General features: G+C 53.2%; 1 protein-coding gene across 1 annotated transcript in view; it reads right to left on the bottom strand.

The window, feature by feature from the left end:
- Zan (zonadhesin) overlaps window positions 1-15,778 on the bottom strand; it is a 106,353-nt gene that overhangs the window by 35,775 nt on the left and 54,800 nt on the right. The window contains exons 43-58 of the mRNA XM_037198525.1: window positions 13,941-14,085; window positions 13,385-13,602; window positions 12,418-12,559; window positions 11,803-12,020; window positions 10,766-10,907; window positions 9,828-10,045; window positions 8,474-8,615; window positions 7,753-7,970; window positions 6,664-6,805; window positions 5,843-6,060; window positions 4,478-4,619; window positions 3,667-3,884; window positions 2,629-2,770; window positions 1,821-2,038; window positions 917-1,058; window positions 319-536 (exon numbers count right to left, since the gene is read on the bottom strand). Of these exons, the coding sequence (XP_037054420.1) occupies window positions 319-536; window positions 917-1,058; window positions 1,821-2,038; window positions 2,629-2,770; window positions 3,667-3,884; window positions 4,478-4,619; window positions 5,843-6,060; window positions 6,664-6,805; window positions 7,753-7,970; window positions 8,474-8,615; window positions 9,828-10,045; window positions 10,766-10,907; window positions 11,803-12,020; window positions 12,418-12,559; window positions 13,385-13,602; window positions 13,941-14,085 (2,883 nt within the window). The remainder of the gene's footprint in view (window positions 1-318; window positions 537-916; window positions 1,059-1,820; window positions 2,039-2,628; window positions 2,771-3,666; window positions 3,885-4,477; window positions 4,620-5,842; window positions 6,061-6,663; window positions 6,806-7,752; window positions 7,971-8,473; window positions 8,616-9,827; window positions 10,046-10,765; window positions 10,908-11,802; window positions 12,021-12,417; window positions 12,560-13,384; window positions 13,603-13,940; window positions 14,086-15,778) is intronic.

Consider the following 15,778-nt stretch of genomic DNA (forward strand, 5'->3'; position numbering starts at 1 on the left):
AAGGCAGGAGGTGTGCTGCTGCAGGCCGGACACTGCCGAGCTGGGGAGTGGGCAGATTTCCACGTCCTTAGACACCCACTCTGACCTTCTCACTAACCGAGAGTCCAGGGCTGAGGCTGATTAAGTGGTAGAGAGCCTGTGTGGAATCCTCTAGTGGGAGCTACTGCATGGGTCTCTCAGAGCACTGGTCTACAGGGTGTCGGGCCCTGAGCAGTCTCCTCCCTCCAGGGCCAGTCTTTGAGAATGGAGCATCCCAGGCTGAGAGAGGCAGCTCAAAGGAGAAAGCAGCCCTCAGTCCCACCCTCCACGCCCACTCACTGGAATGAGGTCACCCCTGGTATCTTTGCAGCCACACTGAATTCTGGGTATACACTTGTCCTCGTTGAGCACAAAGCCGTGGTCGCAGACACAGCCCTCCTTGCAGCTGGAGGGGGCTTTGGTGCTGACGTCCTCACAGTGGCCATCCGGGTTGGAGCAGGAAGGCGGACAGGGCGGGAGGCAGGCTGTGAACTGGCTGTGGGCCGGGCACTGCAGAGCTGCCGTGTGGAGGGAGAGGGGGGTCAGTGGAGAGGCCCTGGGGCGGGGAGGTCCAAGGAAGCCATGTCAGGGAAACTGTGGTAGCCGGAATTACAGGTTGGTTTGGGCTCCTTTCCCCCTTTGTTACTCATTCAATAGACATGTTTAGGCTGTTGCCAAGCCATGAGGAAATAAGAAAGATGGATGTCCCAAGTCAATGTAGGAGGCTGACCACAGAGCCACTAACACTGAGAGGAGACTCAGACCAGCCACTGGTGTCCAGAGTCCCTCCGCACTGTGGTAGCGCCTATCCCCACCTCTAAGGCCCAAGGTCCTTCCTGCCTGCCCCGGGTTCCCCAGCCGTGGGCGCACCCTCCCTGCTCTCTCGGGGCTCCCTTACTGATCTTGGTGCAGTTACTGCTGCCGTCAGCCATGTTCTTGCAGAAAGTCCCCGAGGGACACTGCATATTCCTGCAGTGGATTGTCCCTGCTACACAGGTACACCTCTGGGTGCAGCCTCTGGAGGTCCAGGTCTTGTCTGGCTGCAGATGCCATGGGAAGAGAAGACACCTGAGGACCACGGACTAGTTCTAAAGAGACAGCCTCACTTCCTGTCTAGAGATTCTTAACTGCCTTTTCTATCTGATGGCTCCTCATTCATTGATTCAACACAATAGATTAAATGTATATTTAATTGCAGCTGGGTCTGTGTCTACAGCCTAGCAGTATAGTGTCTACTTAAAATTGACCAGTGGAGTAATGAGGGCATGGAGAAACAGTGGAAGGCATGTCTAGAATTCCCAGTGAAGGCCTTGGGGTGTGGCTCAGTGGTAGACTATTTCCTAGTCTGCACCAGGACCTGATCAATCTTCTCACTACAAGGCCAGCCAAACAGGTAGGATCATTTTGGGGGGGGGGGAGCAGAAAGGAGAAGGCCCCCACTCAAGGCCACTTTGAAAAAGTTCTGTGTTTACATGTGATGTGTGTGTGTGTGTGTGTGTGTGTGTGTACAATCTCAGGTGTCGGTCCTCACATTCCACCTTGTATTGAGACAAAGTCTTGTCTGTCTGTCTGTCCTCCTCTTTGGTGGTGTTGAACACTTCTAACCCATACAAGACTAGCTGCAAGTTTCAGGGATTCTTCTGTCTCCACCTCCTGAGTCCTGGGATTAGAGGCACAGGCTACATGCCCAGTGTACTTGGGTTGTGGGATGAAAACACAGGTCTTCGTACTTTCTGAGCAGATATTCTACCCAGTCAGCCCTCCCACTAGCCCCGCCAAGCCCAGTCTCCACACACACTCACCGGGATGAGAGCGCCCTGGGCATCTCTGCAACTACACAGAATTCTGAGCATACACTTGTCATTATGCAGCACAAAGCCAGCTCGACAGACGCAGCCTTCCTTGCAGGTGGAAGGGACTTTAGGGCTTGTGCCCCCACAGAGCCCCTGTGGGTCCGAGCACGTGGGTGGGCAGGAGGGCAGGCAGCTGGTGTAGCGGCTGCGGGCCGGGCACTGCAGAGCTATGGGGAGAGGGAGAGTAAAATTAGTAGAGAGGTCCAGAAGAGTCCAAGGAGGCAGAGGAACCATGCTGGGCTGAAAGACCAACAGTCTGTCTGTCTGTCTGTTTGGTTTTCCTTTTGCTATTGATTCAACAAATATTTACTGATCATGAACTGTGTGTCAGGGACAGAAAGAAAAGTTCAGAAGGTGGATATGGGGCTGGAGAGATGGCTCAGTGGTTAAGAGCACTTGCTGGTCTTGCAGAGGACCTGAGTTTTGTTCCTAGTACCCACAACCACCTGTAAACTCCAGCTCCAGGAGACCTAACAGCCTCTTCCGACCCCTGACAGCACCCATCTGCATGCATATGGAATATATACACATAGACATGTGTAAATAAACATAAAAAGAAATACATTTAATTTAATTTAAAGATGATGTATCTTTAAGTTAAATGTGGGAGACTGATCACTGATAGACTAGTACTGACCAGCCCAGCATGGGTCCTCAGGATGCCTCTCCACCATGACATCTCCTTATGCCCAAGGGACTAAGGTCCTCTTGCCCTGCCTCGGGCCCCCCAGCCGTGAGCACGCCCCCGTTCCCTTACTGATGTTGGTGCAGCGACTGTCGTCGTCCTCACTGTCCTTGCAGTAGGTCCCCGAGGGACACTGGAAAGTCCTGCACTGGATGACCCCTCCCACGCAGTCACAACTCTGAGCACAGCCTCTGGTGATCCAGGTCTTGCCTTCCTGCGGAGGGCACGGGAAGAGAAGGCAAGTGGCAGCAAGGTGCTGGCTCTGGGTGGTCCTTGCCTCCTGAGAAGAGCGTGCTGTGTGCTCTCAGCACGTTCTACCCCAGCTGGCCACAACAAACACGGATGCAAGGAGTTCAAGGGGAAGACACACCGTGGCTGTGAGCACATCTCAGTCAGCAAGGGGATGGCCTGTTGCTCACTGGTAGAGCTGAGGCCTAGACTCCTTCAATGGGAGCCTGGGACTGTAGCTCAAATGCAGAACCTTTTACCTAGAATCCTTTAAGAGTAGCTGGGGGCATGGCTCAGTAGTAGAGCAACCGAGTCATCACTGTGGGACTGGGAGCATGGCTGTCTTAGAGCCTCTGACCAGGATTCTCTAGGAGGGGCTCATGGCTCAGCAGCAGAGCACCTGCCTTGCATGTTCTAGGAAAGACCAACTTTCAAACTACAGGACCAGCTGTGGAGTTAGGCGTGTCCCAGATGGAGAGAAGCAGAAGAAAGGAGAAAATGACCCCCCAGGCCACTGAGAGCGTTGCGTATCTGTGTGGCCGTGTGGTGTGGACACATGTATGCGTGGGGGTCAGAGGATGACCTCACGTGTTGGTCTCACTTCCCACTTTGTATGGTATTCAGCAGTCCGTCCTGCCCCCCGCCCCAATGCTGTGACTCTGTTCATCACTACTCACACAAGGACAGCTAGCTCACAAGCATCCTCTCCCTCTGTCCCATCTCCTAGAAAGAGCCCCGGGATATGGACACACACCACCAAGGCTTACATTGGTGATACAGTTCAAACTCAGGTCCTCAAACTAGGTGGAGCGGAGAGACCAACATTTACCTGCTGAGCTCTCTCTCCAGCCCAGACCAACCCCACTTTCGATGTCCACTCACCGGGATGAGAGCACCCTGAGCATCTTGGCAGCCACAATGACTTTTGGGTACACACTTGTCGTCATGCAGCACATAGCCAGATTGACAGACGCAGCCCTCCTTGCAGGTGGAGGAGGCTTTAGTGCTGGGGCCCTCACAGTGGGCATTCATATTAGAGCAGGAAGGCTGGCAGGAGGGCAGGCAGGCGGTGAAGTAGCTGTTGGCCGGGCAGTGCAGAGCTATGGGAAAGAGAGAGCTTGGTTAGGGGACAGGAACACAAATGGCCAACGCAAGCTGAGGCTACAGGAACCATATTGGCATGCTAGAGAGCGGACGGCTCTTTTCCTTCGGCTACATCCATTCATCAAACAGTTAGTGACCGTGAACTTAGTGCCAAGCCTCAGCAAAGGAAGACTGGATCACTGGGGCTGGAGAGATGGCTCAGCGGTCAGGAGCACATGCGTTCTTGCAGAGGAGCTGAGCTGGGTTCACCTCACCCAGATAGTGCTGCTCACAGTCTCCTGGAATTTCAGCTCCAGGGGACCCAACACACTCTTCCTGCTGCCATGCGCAGTATACTCATGTGACATACCCACAGACATATATTAATAGGTGTAATTAAAAGTAACAAGGTAAAGACGAACGAATATCCCAACTTAATGTGGGGGGCTAACCATTGAGACACTAACCATGAGAAGAGACCCAGCTGAGCCAGGGATCCTCCAAAGCCCTCCTCACCATTGCATTTCCTATCTCTGACCTCTGAGACCTGGGGGACTAAGCTCCATCTTGCCCTGCCTCTGGGCTCTCCAGCCACATGCGGCTCCCTTACTGATTTTGGTGCAGTTACTGTTGCCATCCTCCATGTCCTTGCAGTAAGTATCTGGGGGACACTGGAACTCCTTGCACAGGATGGCCCCTCCTGAGCAGGTACAGCTCTGGGTGCAGCCTCTGTTGATCCAGGTCTTGTCTGCCTGCAGAAGTCAAGGGGGAGAAAGGAAGTCAGGACAGAGGGACTGGTTAGAAGGAAAGAGCCTCCCTTCCTGTCTGAAGGGCTGACCTTGCCCTCCCTATCAACAGGTTCCACATCAACAAGTAAGCCAATCATGGGTGGGAAAATATTTGGAGAAAAAAAGATGCCTCTGGGATTGTGGACATAGCTCAACAGTATAGTTCATGGCTGGACCCTTTCAGTAAGGGGCTGGGGTGGGGCTCACCGGAGAACTAGGGCAGAGAACTCTCTCTCCCTTGGTGCCTGGAAGCACAGCTCAGATGCAGAACCTATGCCTAGAATCCTCAGTGATGAGTGCCGGGAGGCTGGGAGGGGCTGAGGAGGTTGTGGCTTAGAGGTAGACCATTTGCTTAGAATTCTCTTAGAGAGTCTAGGAGCATGCCTCTGCAGTACAAAATTGCCTAGTATCCTCCAGTGAGAGGCTGGGAGTATGGCTCAGCTGTAAAGAACTTGCCAAGGCTTTGGCTTAGCAGTAGACCGATTGCCTAGGAATCACTGATAGGAAGATAAAGACCTCACTCCTTGGTATGACAGCTGCCAAGAATCCAGAGGAGATGGGGGAGGGTGGCTCAGGAGTAGCACTTGGGCACGGAACCTCAGTGAGGGCCAAGGAGTGTATGGCAGTGTTACAGCCCCTGACTAGACTCCAGAGATGGGCTGGGGGAGTGCCTCGGCGGTAGAGCACTGGCTTAGTGTGTTCCAGGACATCACCGATCCTCACCTTACAGGACCAGGCACACAAAGAGGAAGAGCAAAGTACAGGAAAAGAGAAAGTGGTCCCCATCCTACTTTACAAGAAGCTTTAGGGAGGAACGGGGAGCACAGACGTACATGTGAAGGTCAGAAATAATCCCTGCTGTTGGTCCTCATCTCCCGCCTTGTATTGGGACAGTCTCTTCTCTCCCTCCCTTCCCTCCCCTCCTCGCCTCACCTCTGCCTCTCTCTTCTCTTCGCTGTTGTCCTTCACCCTGCCCACAGCACTAGCTAGCTGTCATGGTTCTAGGAATCATCCTACCACCATCTCCCATCTCCTAGTAGGATCCCTGGGATTACAGATGCACACCACCAAGGCTTACACTGGCTGTGCACATTTAAACTCGTGCCCTCACACCAGGGAGCGCAAATATTTTACCCACTGAGCTCTCTCTCCAGCCCCCACCAATACCACTTTAGATGCTCACTCACCCGGATGAGAGTACCCTGGGCATCTTTGCAGCCACACTGAGTTCTGAGCATACACTTGTCATTGTGCAGCACAAAGCCAGATTGGCAGACACAGCCCTCCTTACAGGTGGAGGGGGCTGTGGTGCTGGTGCCCATACACTGGCCTTCTGGGTCCGAGCAGGAAGCCAGACAAGAAGGTAGGCAGTTGGTGTAGCGGCTGTGGGCGGGGCAATGCAGAGCTGGGGGAGAGAGTGTGGTTAATGGAGAGGAACACAGGGTCAAAGCAGGCTACAGAAACCAGACTAGGCAGAATGCTCAAGAGATGGTGGAGCGCCCCCTGCCTTTTATTATCCATCCAGCCAACATTTACTGAGTGTGAACTTCGTGCCATAGCCTAAGGAAAAAAGTAAGAATGGATCTCTTGGGACTGGAGAGATGGCTCAGCAGTTAAGACTACTTGCTGTTCTTGTGGTGGACCCAAGCCAAGTTGGTCTTGTTCAAAAAATGTCATGTAACTCAGGCTCCAGAGCATCTGGTGTCCTCTGTGGCCCCTGCATGAACTGACTCAGGTGCACATACTCACATACAGACACACCATTATACATGGAATTAAAAATAAAATCTTTAAAAAGAATACATCTTCCAAGATAATGTGAGACTGAGAACTAACAGGCTAAAAGTGAGAAGGGACCCAGCCCAGCCACAGGTCCCCACAATCCATTCCCATTGTGGTACCTCTTACCCAGACCTCATAGGCCTGGGGGACTAAGCTCCATCTTGCCCTGCCTCTGGGCTCTCCAGCCACATGCACTCCCTCCCCGCCTCCCCCGCGGCTCCCTTACTGATTTTGGCACAGTTACTGTTGCCATCCTCGGTGTCCTTGCAGTAGGTCTCCGAGGGACACTGGAAAGTCTGGCACTGGATGACCCCTCCCATGCAGGTACAGCTCTGGGTGCAGCCTCTGTTGATCCAGGTCTTGTCTGCCTGCAAAAGTCAAGGGACAGGAAGTGAGGGCACTGTTAGAGAAAGACAGTCTTGCTTCCTGTCTGAGGGACTTACCCTTGCCTTCCCTGTCTGCCCGTTCTGTGTGTATTCATTTAGCCAACTACAGATGGAAAGTCTATGGGAGAAGGTGCACTGGAGGCTGTGGACACAGGTCAGCGGTACAGTGCATGCCTAGAATCCTCCAGGGAGGGGCTAATTATGATAGTGATAGAGGTCAGCCCTAGAGTCCTCAGCTGGGGGTTTGGGAGCACAGTTCTGATGTAGAACCCATGCCTAGAATCCTCTGTGATAAGTGGTAAAGGGGCAGTTGGCAGGGGTGTAGAGGTAGAACATTCGCCTAGAATCCCCCAAGAGGGTTAAGGGGTACGACTTAGAGGTACAGCAATTGTCTAGGATCCAACACTGAGGGCTGGACTACAGCTCAGTTGTAGAGTACTTGACTAGAATTTCCCAAGTGGGGCTGAGGCCATGGCATGTTCTAGAACCTAATCAACCTTTATACTACAGGACTAGCCATAAAAACATAAGCATCCTAGGTGGAGAAAAGCAGAAGGAATGAAAACGTGGCCCTCAATCTCACTTTTTACAAAAAAAAAAGTATTTATGGGGTGTGTGTGGCAGGAACACATGTGTGTGTGGAGGTCAGAGGACAGTCTTGAACCCTGGTCCTCATCTTTCACTTCATCCTGAGGCTGTCTCTTCTTCCCTTCCTCCCATGCCCTCTGCCCGTCTCTGCTGCTGCTCTTCACTCCTGACCACCATGTCTAGGGATGACCACGTCCCTCTTTCCCATCTCCTACTAGGAGCCCTGGGATTACGGACACACCCCACCAAGATTCAAACTCAGGTTCTCAGCTCTTATCAGCAAATGTTTTACACTGAGCTGTTTCCTATCCCCACCAACCCCACTTTCGATGTCCACTCACCGGGATGAGGACGCCCTGGGCATCTTTGCAGCCACACTCAATTCTGAGTATACACTTGTCGTTATATAGCACAAAGCCAGGTTGGCAGACACAGCCCTCCTTGCAGGTGGAGGGGGCTTTGGTGATGGCGCCCTCACAGTGGGCATCAGGGTCGGAGCAGGAAGGTGGACAGGGGGGAAGGCAGGTGGTGTAGTAGCTGTGGGCCGGGCACTGCAGAGCTGCGGGGAGGAGGAGACTGGAATTACTGGAGATGACCTAGAAGGCCCAAGTGAGCAAGCTACAGAAACCAGACAAGGGGGCTGGAGAGATGGCTCAGCCTTTAAAATTGCTTGCTGCTCTTATATGAAACTTGAATTCGGATCCCAGTATCCATGTAAGGTCCTCAATACCTCCTGTACCTCCACCTTCAGGGGATCCAGCATCTCTTCTGGCCTCCACATGCACTGCACTCAGGTGCATAAATACACACACAGGCACACCATTATACATGTCTTAAAGACATCTTTAAAAAGAATTTGGATCTGCCAAGTCAATTTAGAGACTAACGATGTAAAGACTAACCATGGGATCCAGCCCAGCCATAGGTTCTCACAATCCCTCCCCATGGTGGTACCCCCATCCCAGACCTTAATTAAAAGCCCAGAGGACTACCCTCCTTCTTCCCCTTCTGATCCCTCCAGCCACATGCACTCCCTCCCCACCTTCCCCGCGGCCCCCTTACTGATTTTGGCACAGTTACTGTTGCCATCCTCCATGTCCTTGCAGTAAGTATCTGGGGGACACTGGAACTCCTTGCACAGGATGGCCCCTCCTGAGCAGGTACAGCTCTGGGTGCAGCCTCTGTTGATCCAGGTCTTGTCTGCCTGCAGAAGTCAAGGGGGAGAAAGGAAGTCAGGATAGAGGGACTGGTGAGAAGGAAAGGGCCTCCCTTCCTGTCTGAAGGGCTGACCTTGCCCTCCCTATCAGCAGGATCTGAACCTATCCTAAGCATGGAAGGAAAAGACCTGGGGGAATGCACCTGTGACAATGGACACAGCTTAGTGGTATGGCTTGTGCCCAGAGTCCTCCACTGAGGAGCTGACAGCGTGGCGCAGTGTTAGAGCTTAAGCCTAGAATCCTCTGCTGGTGGCTTGGGAGCATGGCTCCGATACAGAAATTCTGCCTAGGATCCTCAGTGAGGGTGGCTGGAGAAGGCCGAGCTCAGCTGTAGAGCACTTGCCAAGAACCCTCCAGTGATGGGCTAGGGGTCTGGCTCATGGTAGAGCATCTGCTAAGATTCCCCAGTGGGGTGTGGGGAGTGTGGTTCAGTGGCAGAGCTCAGCCCAGTCCTCAAGGGAGGGCTAGGTAGTGTGACCAAGTCTCATGTCTCCTGACCAGAATGTCCCTGGAGGGAACAGGGGCAGGGCTCAGCAGAGGAGCACTTGCCTAACCTTTATCCATTCAGACAGGAGCATCCCCAGCAAAGCAGGAGAAAAGAGGAAGTCGCCCTCAATCCCAGCTGGTTTTCTTGTGTTTTTGCTTTGTTTGAGTCGGTCTCAATTTGTAGCCCTGGCTGTCCTGGAACTCACTTTGTAAATCTAGTTAGTCTCAGACTCACAGGATCTGCCTGCCTCTGCCTCTGCTTCTTGAGTGCTTGGTTAAAGGGGTGTGTCATCTGCCCGGTGCAACCTCGGTTTTAGAACGTGTGTGTGTGTGTGTGTGTGTGTGTGTGTGTGTGTATGTTCTTTGGCATGCCTGTAAATAGGAGTGCATGAATATGAATATGTGGAGACAGAGGAAAACCTCAGGTACTGGTTCTCACCTTCCACTTTTTACCGGACAGTGGTTTTTCTCTCTCTCTTTCCCTCATTGTTCACTGCTGCCCACACAAGACTAGCTAGCCCTTAAGTTTCTGGGAATTCTCCTGTCCCTGGCCCCCCCACATCCCAGTAGGAGCCCCTGGACTAGAGACAGGCTAACAAGGTTTACGTGGGTTGTAGGGATTCAAACTCAGGTTCTCATACTGGCAGAGCAAATGTTTTATACACTGAGCTATTTCCCATCCCCCACCAACCCCCCTTTAGACGCCCACTCACTGAGATGACAACGCCCTGGGCATCTCTGCAGCCACACTGAATTCTGAGCACACACTTGTCGTTATACAGCAGATAGCCAGGTTGACAGACGCAGCCTTCTTTGCAGGTGGAGGGAACGCTATGGCTGGTGCCACTACAGAGGCCTTCTGGGTCCCAGCAGGACGGCAGGCAGGAAGGTAGGCAGTTGGTGAATAGGCTGTGGGCGGGGCACTGCAGAGCTTTCGGATGGAGAGAGTGGGTTAGTGGAGAGGATAGAATGGGGCAAGGAAGCAGGGAAAGCCCCACCACGCCAAACAACCCAGACCTGGGGGAATTTCTTTCCCTTTGTTATTTCTTTAGCATACATTTACTGAGCATGGGGGATACACCACGTTCCGAGGAAAGAAGAGTGGGTCTTGGACTGGAGAGAGAGTGTTTAACTCAGTAGTTAACACTGCTTGCTGCTCTTGTAGAACATCTGAGTTCAGTGCCCAGCACCCAGGGTGAGTGGCTCACAATACGCTGTAATTCCAGCTCCAGGGGATCCAACACACACACACACACACACACACACACACACACACGCGCCGCGCGCGCGCGCACACGCGCACATGCGCGCACACACACACACACACTCATACACATTCACACACACAATCACATACTCACACAGTCTCACATACACTCATACACACTCACACACAGACTCATACACACACTCACATTCACAAACACACATACACCTTTAAAAAGAAGGCGGCAAGCAAAAAGGATGAGGAAGGTCTCCCAAGTCTGTGTGGAAAACTAACAGCTGAGAAAGCATCCTTGAGAAAGGATGTGGCCCAGCCATGGGTCCCCAGAACCCCTTCCCACTGTGGTACCCCACACTCTCAGAATGCCCTTCTCTGGCTCCTTCACCCAGGAGCACACCTCCTCAACCTTCCCCTCGGCCCCCTTACTGATTTTGGTGCAGTTACTGTTGCCATCATTGGTGTCATGGCAGTAGGTCCCTGAGGGACACCGGAAAGTCTGGCACTGGATGACCCCTCCTGTGCAGACACAGCTCTGGGTGCAGCCTCTGGAGGTCCAGGTCTTGCCTGCCTGCAGAAGCCGTGGGAAGAGAAAGGGAGTGAGGACTTGGCAGGGTGTTCTGAAAAGACAGTTCACAGCCTGGATGGATTATCCACACACTCCACCCATCTACTGAGTCAGCCATGCCCAGGTGGAAGACGTCCGATTTAAAAACCGCATTCAGGGATTGGGGAGATGACGGAACACCTTTTTCTTAGATTTATTTATTTATTATGTATACAGGGTTCTGCCTGCATGTGTCCCTGCAGGCCAGAAGAGGGCGCCAGATCTCATTACAGATGGTTTTGAGCCACCATGTGGTTGCTGGGAACTGAACTCAGAACCTCTGAAGAACAGTCAGTGTTCTTAACCTCTGAGCCATCTCTCCAGCCTGAGATGATTGAACATTTAAGAGCACTTTCTGCACTTTTATAGCATTCAAGTTTAGACTCCGGCACCCACACTGGGATCCTCAAAACCATCTATAGCTCTAGTCCCAGGTATCTGATGTCTTCTCTTAGCCTCTCCAGGCATGTGTACTCACACGACACACATTCACACAGACACTCAGATACACGCATAATAAAATTGATAAAATCTTTTTTGGTCATTGCATTTGGTGCTGGTGGATGTGGTTCCTCGGTAGAAGGTCTGTTAGAACCCCCCAGTAAGGAGTTGAGGGCAAGGCTCCGCAGTGGATTGCTTTCCTGGAACCCTCAAATGGGTGACTGCTGTGTGGTAGAGTTAGATTGCTTTCCTGAAACCTCACAGGTGACTCACACTTCGGAGTACTAGTCTACCGAGTGCCAGGCCCTGATCAACGTTCACACTCCAGCGCCAGCCATTCAGATATGAGCATCCCAGGCTCAGAGAAGCAGAGGGAAGGAGAAAGGGGACCCCAAGCCCACTCTCCACACCCACTCACCGGGATGAAGATACCCTGAGTGTCTTTGCAGCCACACTCAATTCTGGGTATACACTTGTCCTCATTCAACACAAAGCCTGGATGACAGAGACAGCCCTCCTTGCAGCTGGAGGGGGCTTTGGTGCTGACGTCCTCACAGTGGCCATCCGGGTTGGAGCAGGAAGGCGGACAGGGGGGGAGGCAGGCTGTGAACTGGCTGTGGGCCGGGCACTGCAGAGCTGCCGTGTGGAGGGAGAGGGGGGTCAGTGGAGAGGCCCTGGGGGGCTTGAGGAAGCAGAGGCTGCAGGAACCAGAGGAGATGGACTGTTCAAGAGAACTTGAACGTAGGTTTCTTTGTTTTTGTTTTTCCCCCCAAAACCACTTACTGGCCACAGCCTGTGCACCAAGCCCCTAGGAAAGAAAGTAAGAAGAATGGATCTTCTAAGGTATTGTGGGGTGCTAACCATGGAGAGACCAAGACTGAGAAAGTACCCAACCCCAGAGTACCAGTCCCCAGAATCTCTCCTCACTGTTAGCCCTTACCCTGACCCCGAGGCCCAGGGACTAAGCTCCTGCCTGCCTGCCCCTGGTCTCCAGGCACCTGCACCCTCCCCACCTTCCCCGAGGCTCCCTCACTGATTTTGGTGCAGTTACTGTTGCCATCCTCCATGTCGCTGCAGAAAGTCCCCGAGGGACACTGGAACTCCCTGCAGTGGATGACCCCTCCCGCACAGGTACAGGTTTGTGAACAGCCTCTGTTGATCCAGGTCTTGTCCGCCTGCAGAAGCCCCAGGAATGAAACCGAAGTGAGGGCAGGTGGGCTGGTCAGAGGCAACAGCCTCGTCTCTGAAGTGCTGACCTTTGCCCTTGCTGTCTACAGCTCTCACATCCAGTCCGTCCATCAGTCATTGATGGGAACTTGGGGGAGGGGAATGACCTGTGGGGCGGGCAGAGCACTGCCCAGATCCCCATCCAAGTGCTTACAACTCAGAGGTACCCGTCTGTCCTCCAGTCGTCCCCTGACGGCCTGCGAGCACAGCGCAGTCCAGACAGCGTCTGACTACATAAGTCTCTGACTACATAAGTAGGCATCTGGCTCTGGAGGTTCAGCTACAGAGCATTTGTCCAGTATGTCCCAGGGCCTGCCCAGCCTCCGCACCCCAAGGCAACCATGTGTATAGACAGGTGTACGAAACAGAAGGAAAGAGCAAGTCACCCCAACCCCACGTTTGAAAACAATCTTTTTCTGTGTGGGTGAGTGTATCTGTGTGCGTGGGACTGGGGCACATGTATCTGTGGGGGTCACAGGATAATCTCCTTCCACTTCGTACTGAGACAGCACCCCTCCCCCTCTCCTTTTTCTTTTTACTCTTGTCTTCCTCCACTAGGCACACAGGACTAGCCAGCCCTCCAGTTTCTAGGGATTCTCTTGTCTCTACCTCCACCTCCCAGTAGGAGCCCTGGATTACAGGCACGGGGCCACGCAGGCAGCCAGGTTACATGGGTTGTGGAGATTCAATCTCAGGTCCTCATTCTTTTCTGTATGTATTTTACATACTAAGCCAACTCCCCATCCCTCCCCATGCCTCCCCATCCCACTCACTGGGATGAGAGCGCCCTGGGCGTCTTTGCAGTCACACAGAATTCTGAGCATACACTTGTCTTCATGCAGCACAAAGCCATCTCGACAGACACAGCCCTCCTTGCAGGTGGAGGGGGCTGTGGTGCTGGCGCCCTCACAGAGGCCTTCTGGGTCCCAGCAGGAAGGCAGACAAGAAGGCAGGCAGCTGGTGTAGCGGCTGTGGGCGGGGCACTGCAGAGCTGGGGGAGAGAGAGCTGGGTTAGTGGAAAAGATTAGAGGGTTCAAGAAGCAGGGGCTACAGAAACCACAGGGGCGGAATGGCCAACAGAGCTTTGAGGGCTTCGGCCTCTCTTGTATTATTCATTCAGCCAACATTTATTGAGCATGGGATGTGTGCCAAGTCCCAAAGTAGTAAAACGGATCTCCCAAGTCAACATGGGAGGCTAACCATGGAGAGGCTAATGCCAAGAAGGGGCCCAGCTGAGTGGTGGGACCCCAGAATCTCTCTCCTCTACCCCTCCCCCTTCTTGCCCTGTCTGGGACCACACCCTCCACCTCCCCATGGTGGCTCCCTCACTTATGTTGACACAGTCACTGGTGTCACCCTTGCCACTGTCCTGGCAGTAGGTCTCCGGGGGGCACTGGAAAGTCCGGCACTGGATGACCCCTCCCATGCAGGTGCAGCTCCGGGAACAGCCTCTGGAGATCCAGGTCTTGCCTGCCTGAAGAAGCCAAGAGAAAAGAAAGAAAGAGAGAAAGGAAGGGCTGGTTTAAGGGGGCAGCCACCCACTGTCTGGAGGGCTTCAGTCTGCCCTCCCTGTCTGGACATTCAGAATCCAGTGTTATCAACCACAGGTGGAAAACGTTTGGAAAACGAAAAAGGAAGACCACTACATCTTGTCAGGATGTGGTGGTGAATGCCTCTAATCCAAGAACTTGGGAAGCAGAAGCAGGCAGATGTCTGTGAGTTCAAGGACAGCCAGGACTACTTAGTGAGATTCTGTCTCAAAAAACAAAAACAGCTGGGCAGTGGTGGCTCATGCCTTTAATCCCAGCACTCAGGAGGCAGAGGCAGGCGGATCTCTGTGAGTTCAAGGCCAGCCTGGTCTACAAAGCAAGTTCCAGGACAGCCAGAGCTATACTGATAAATCCTGTCTGGAAAAACCAAAAAAAGTTTAAGACAAACAAACAAAAGAGCAAATGCTGCATCTGGGACTGGCAGTACAGTTCAAGGGTGCAGTGCTTGCCTAGACTCTTCCTGTGGAGGACTAGAGTACGGCTCATCCTTAGACTATCGATAATCCCTATTGAAGGGCTGGGGAATGGCTCATGGTAGAGCTGAGGCCTAGAATCTCCCAAAGGGAGCCTGGTGTGTAGGTCAGCCACAGAGCACTAGAGTAAGGCCCAACTGACAGGCAAGGGTGAGAGGTGGTGGTGGGGCATGTATTAGAGGCAGAACACCTGCCTAGAATCCCCAGTGAGGAGCAGGGGTGTGGCTCAGTGATAGAACACCGCCTAGAATCCCCCAGTGAGGGGCTGGGGTGTGGCTCAGTGATAGAACACCTGCCTAGAATCCCCAGTGAGGGGCTGGGGTGGGGGGGGGGGGGGGGGGGGTGGCTCAGTGGTGAGCACCTGCCTAGAATCCCCCAGTGAGGGGCTGGGGTGTGGCTCAGTGGTAGAGCCCCTGCCTAGAATCCCCAATGAGGGGCTAGGGTGTGGCTCAGTGGTAGAGCACCTGCCTAGAATCCCCAGTGAGGGGCTGGGGTGTGGCTCAGTGGTAGAGCACCTGCCTAGAATCCCCCAGTGAGGGGCTGGGGTGTGGCTCAGTGGTAGAGCACCTACCTAGAATCCCCCAGTGAGGGGCTGGGGTGTGACTCAGTGGTAGAGCACCTGCCTAGAATCCCCCAGCAATACTGAGGTACTGCTTAGCAGTAGAGCACCTACCTAGAATCCTCCAGTGAGGGGATAGAGGTGTGGCTCCTTGGTAGTGAGCCTGCCTAGCCTATGGCAGGCCCTGACCAACCAGGGAAGGACATCCCAGGTGGAGAGAAGCAGAGGAAATTAGAAAGTGGCCACCAAACCTATTTTTAAAAATATTTTTTATGTATTTGTGTGGGAGAGTGACTGGGGAAGTACTTATCCATCAAGGCCAGAAGACAGTCTCTAGTTTTGACTCTTACCTTCTATTTTGTATTGAGATAGTTTGCCCCCAACACACACACACACACACACACACACACACACACACACACACACACACACACACACCTCTGCTGCTGTTGTTCTCCACAAGACTAGCTAGCTCCCACTTTCTGAAGATTCTCCTGTCTCTCATCTACCAGTAGGAGCACTGGATAAGAACTAGGACAGCATCTGCATGTGGGCGTGGTCATTCGAACCCACATCTCACACTTG

This window comes from Peromyscus leucopus, chromosome 23 (genome assembly GCF_004664715.2).
Source record: "Peromyscus leucopus breed LL Stock chromosome 23, UCI_PerLeu_2.1, whole genome shotgun sequence".
Classification (NCBI taxonomy): Eukaryota; Metazoa; Chordata; class Mammalia; order Rodentia; family Cricetidae; genus Peromyscus; species Peromyscus leucopus.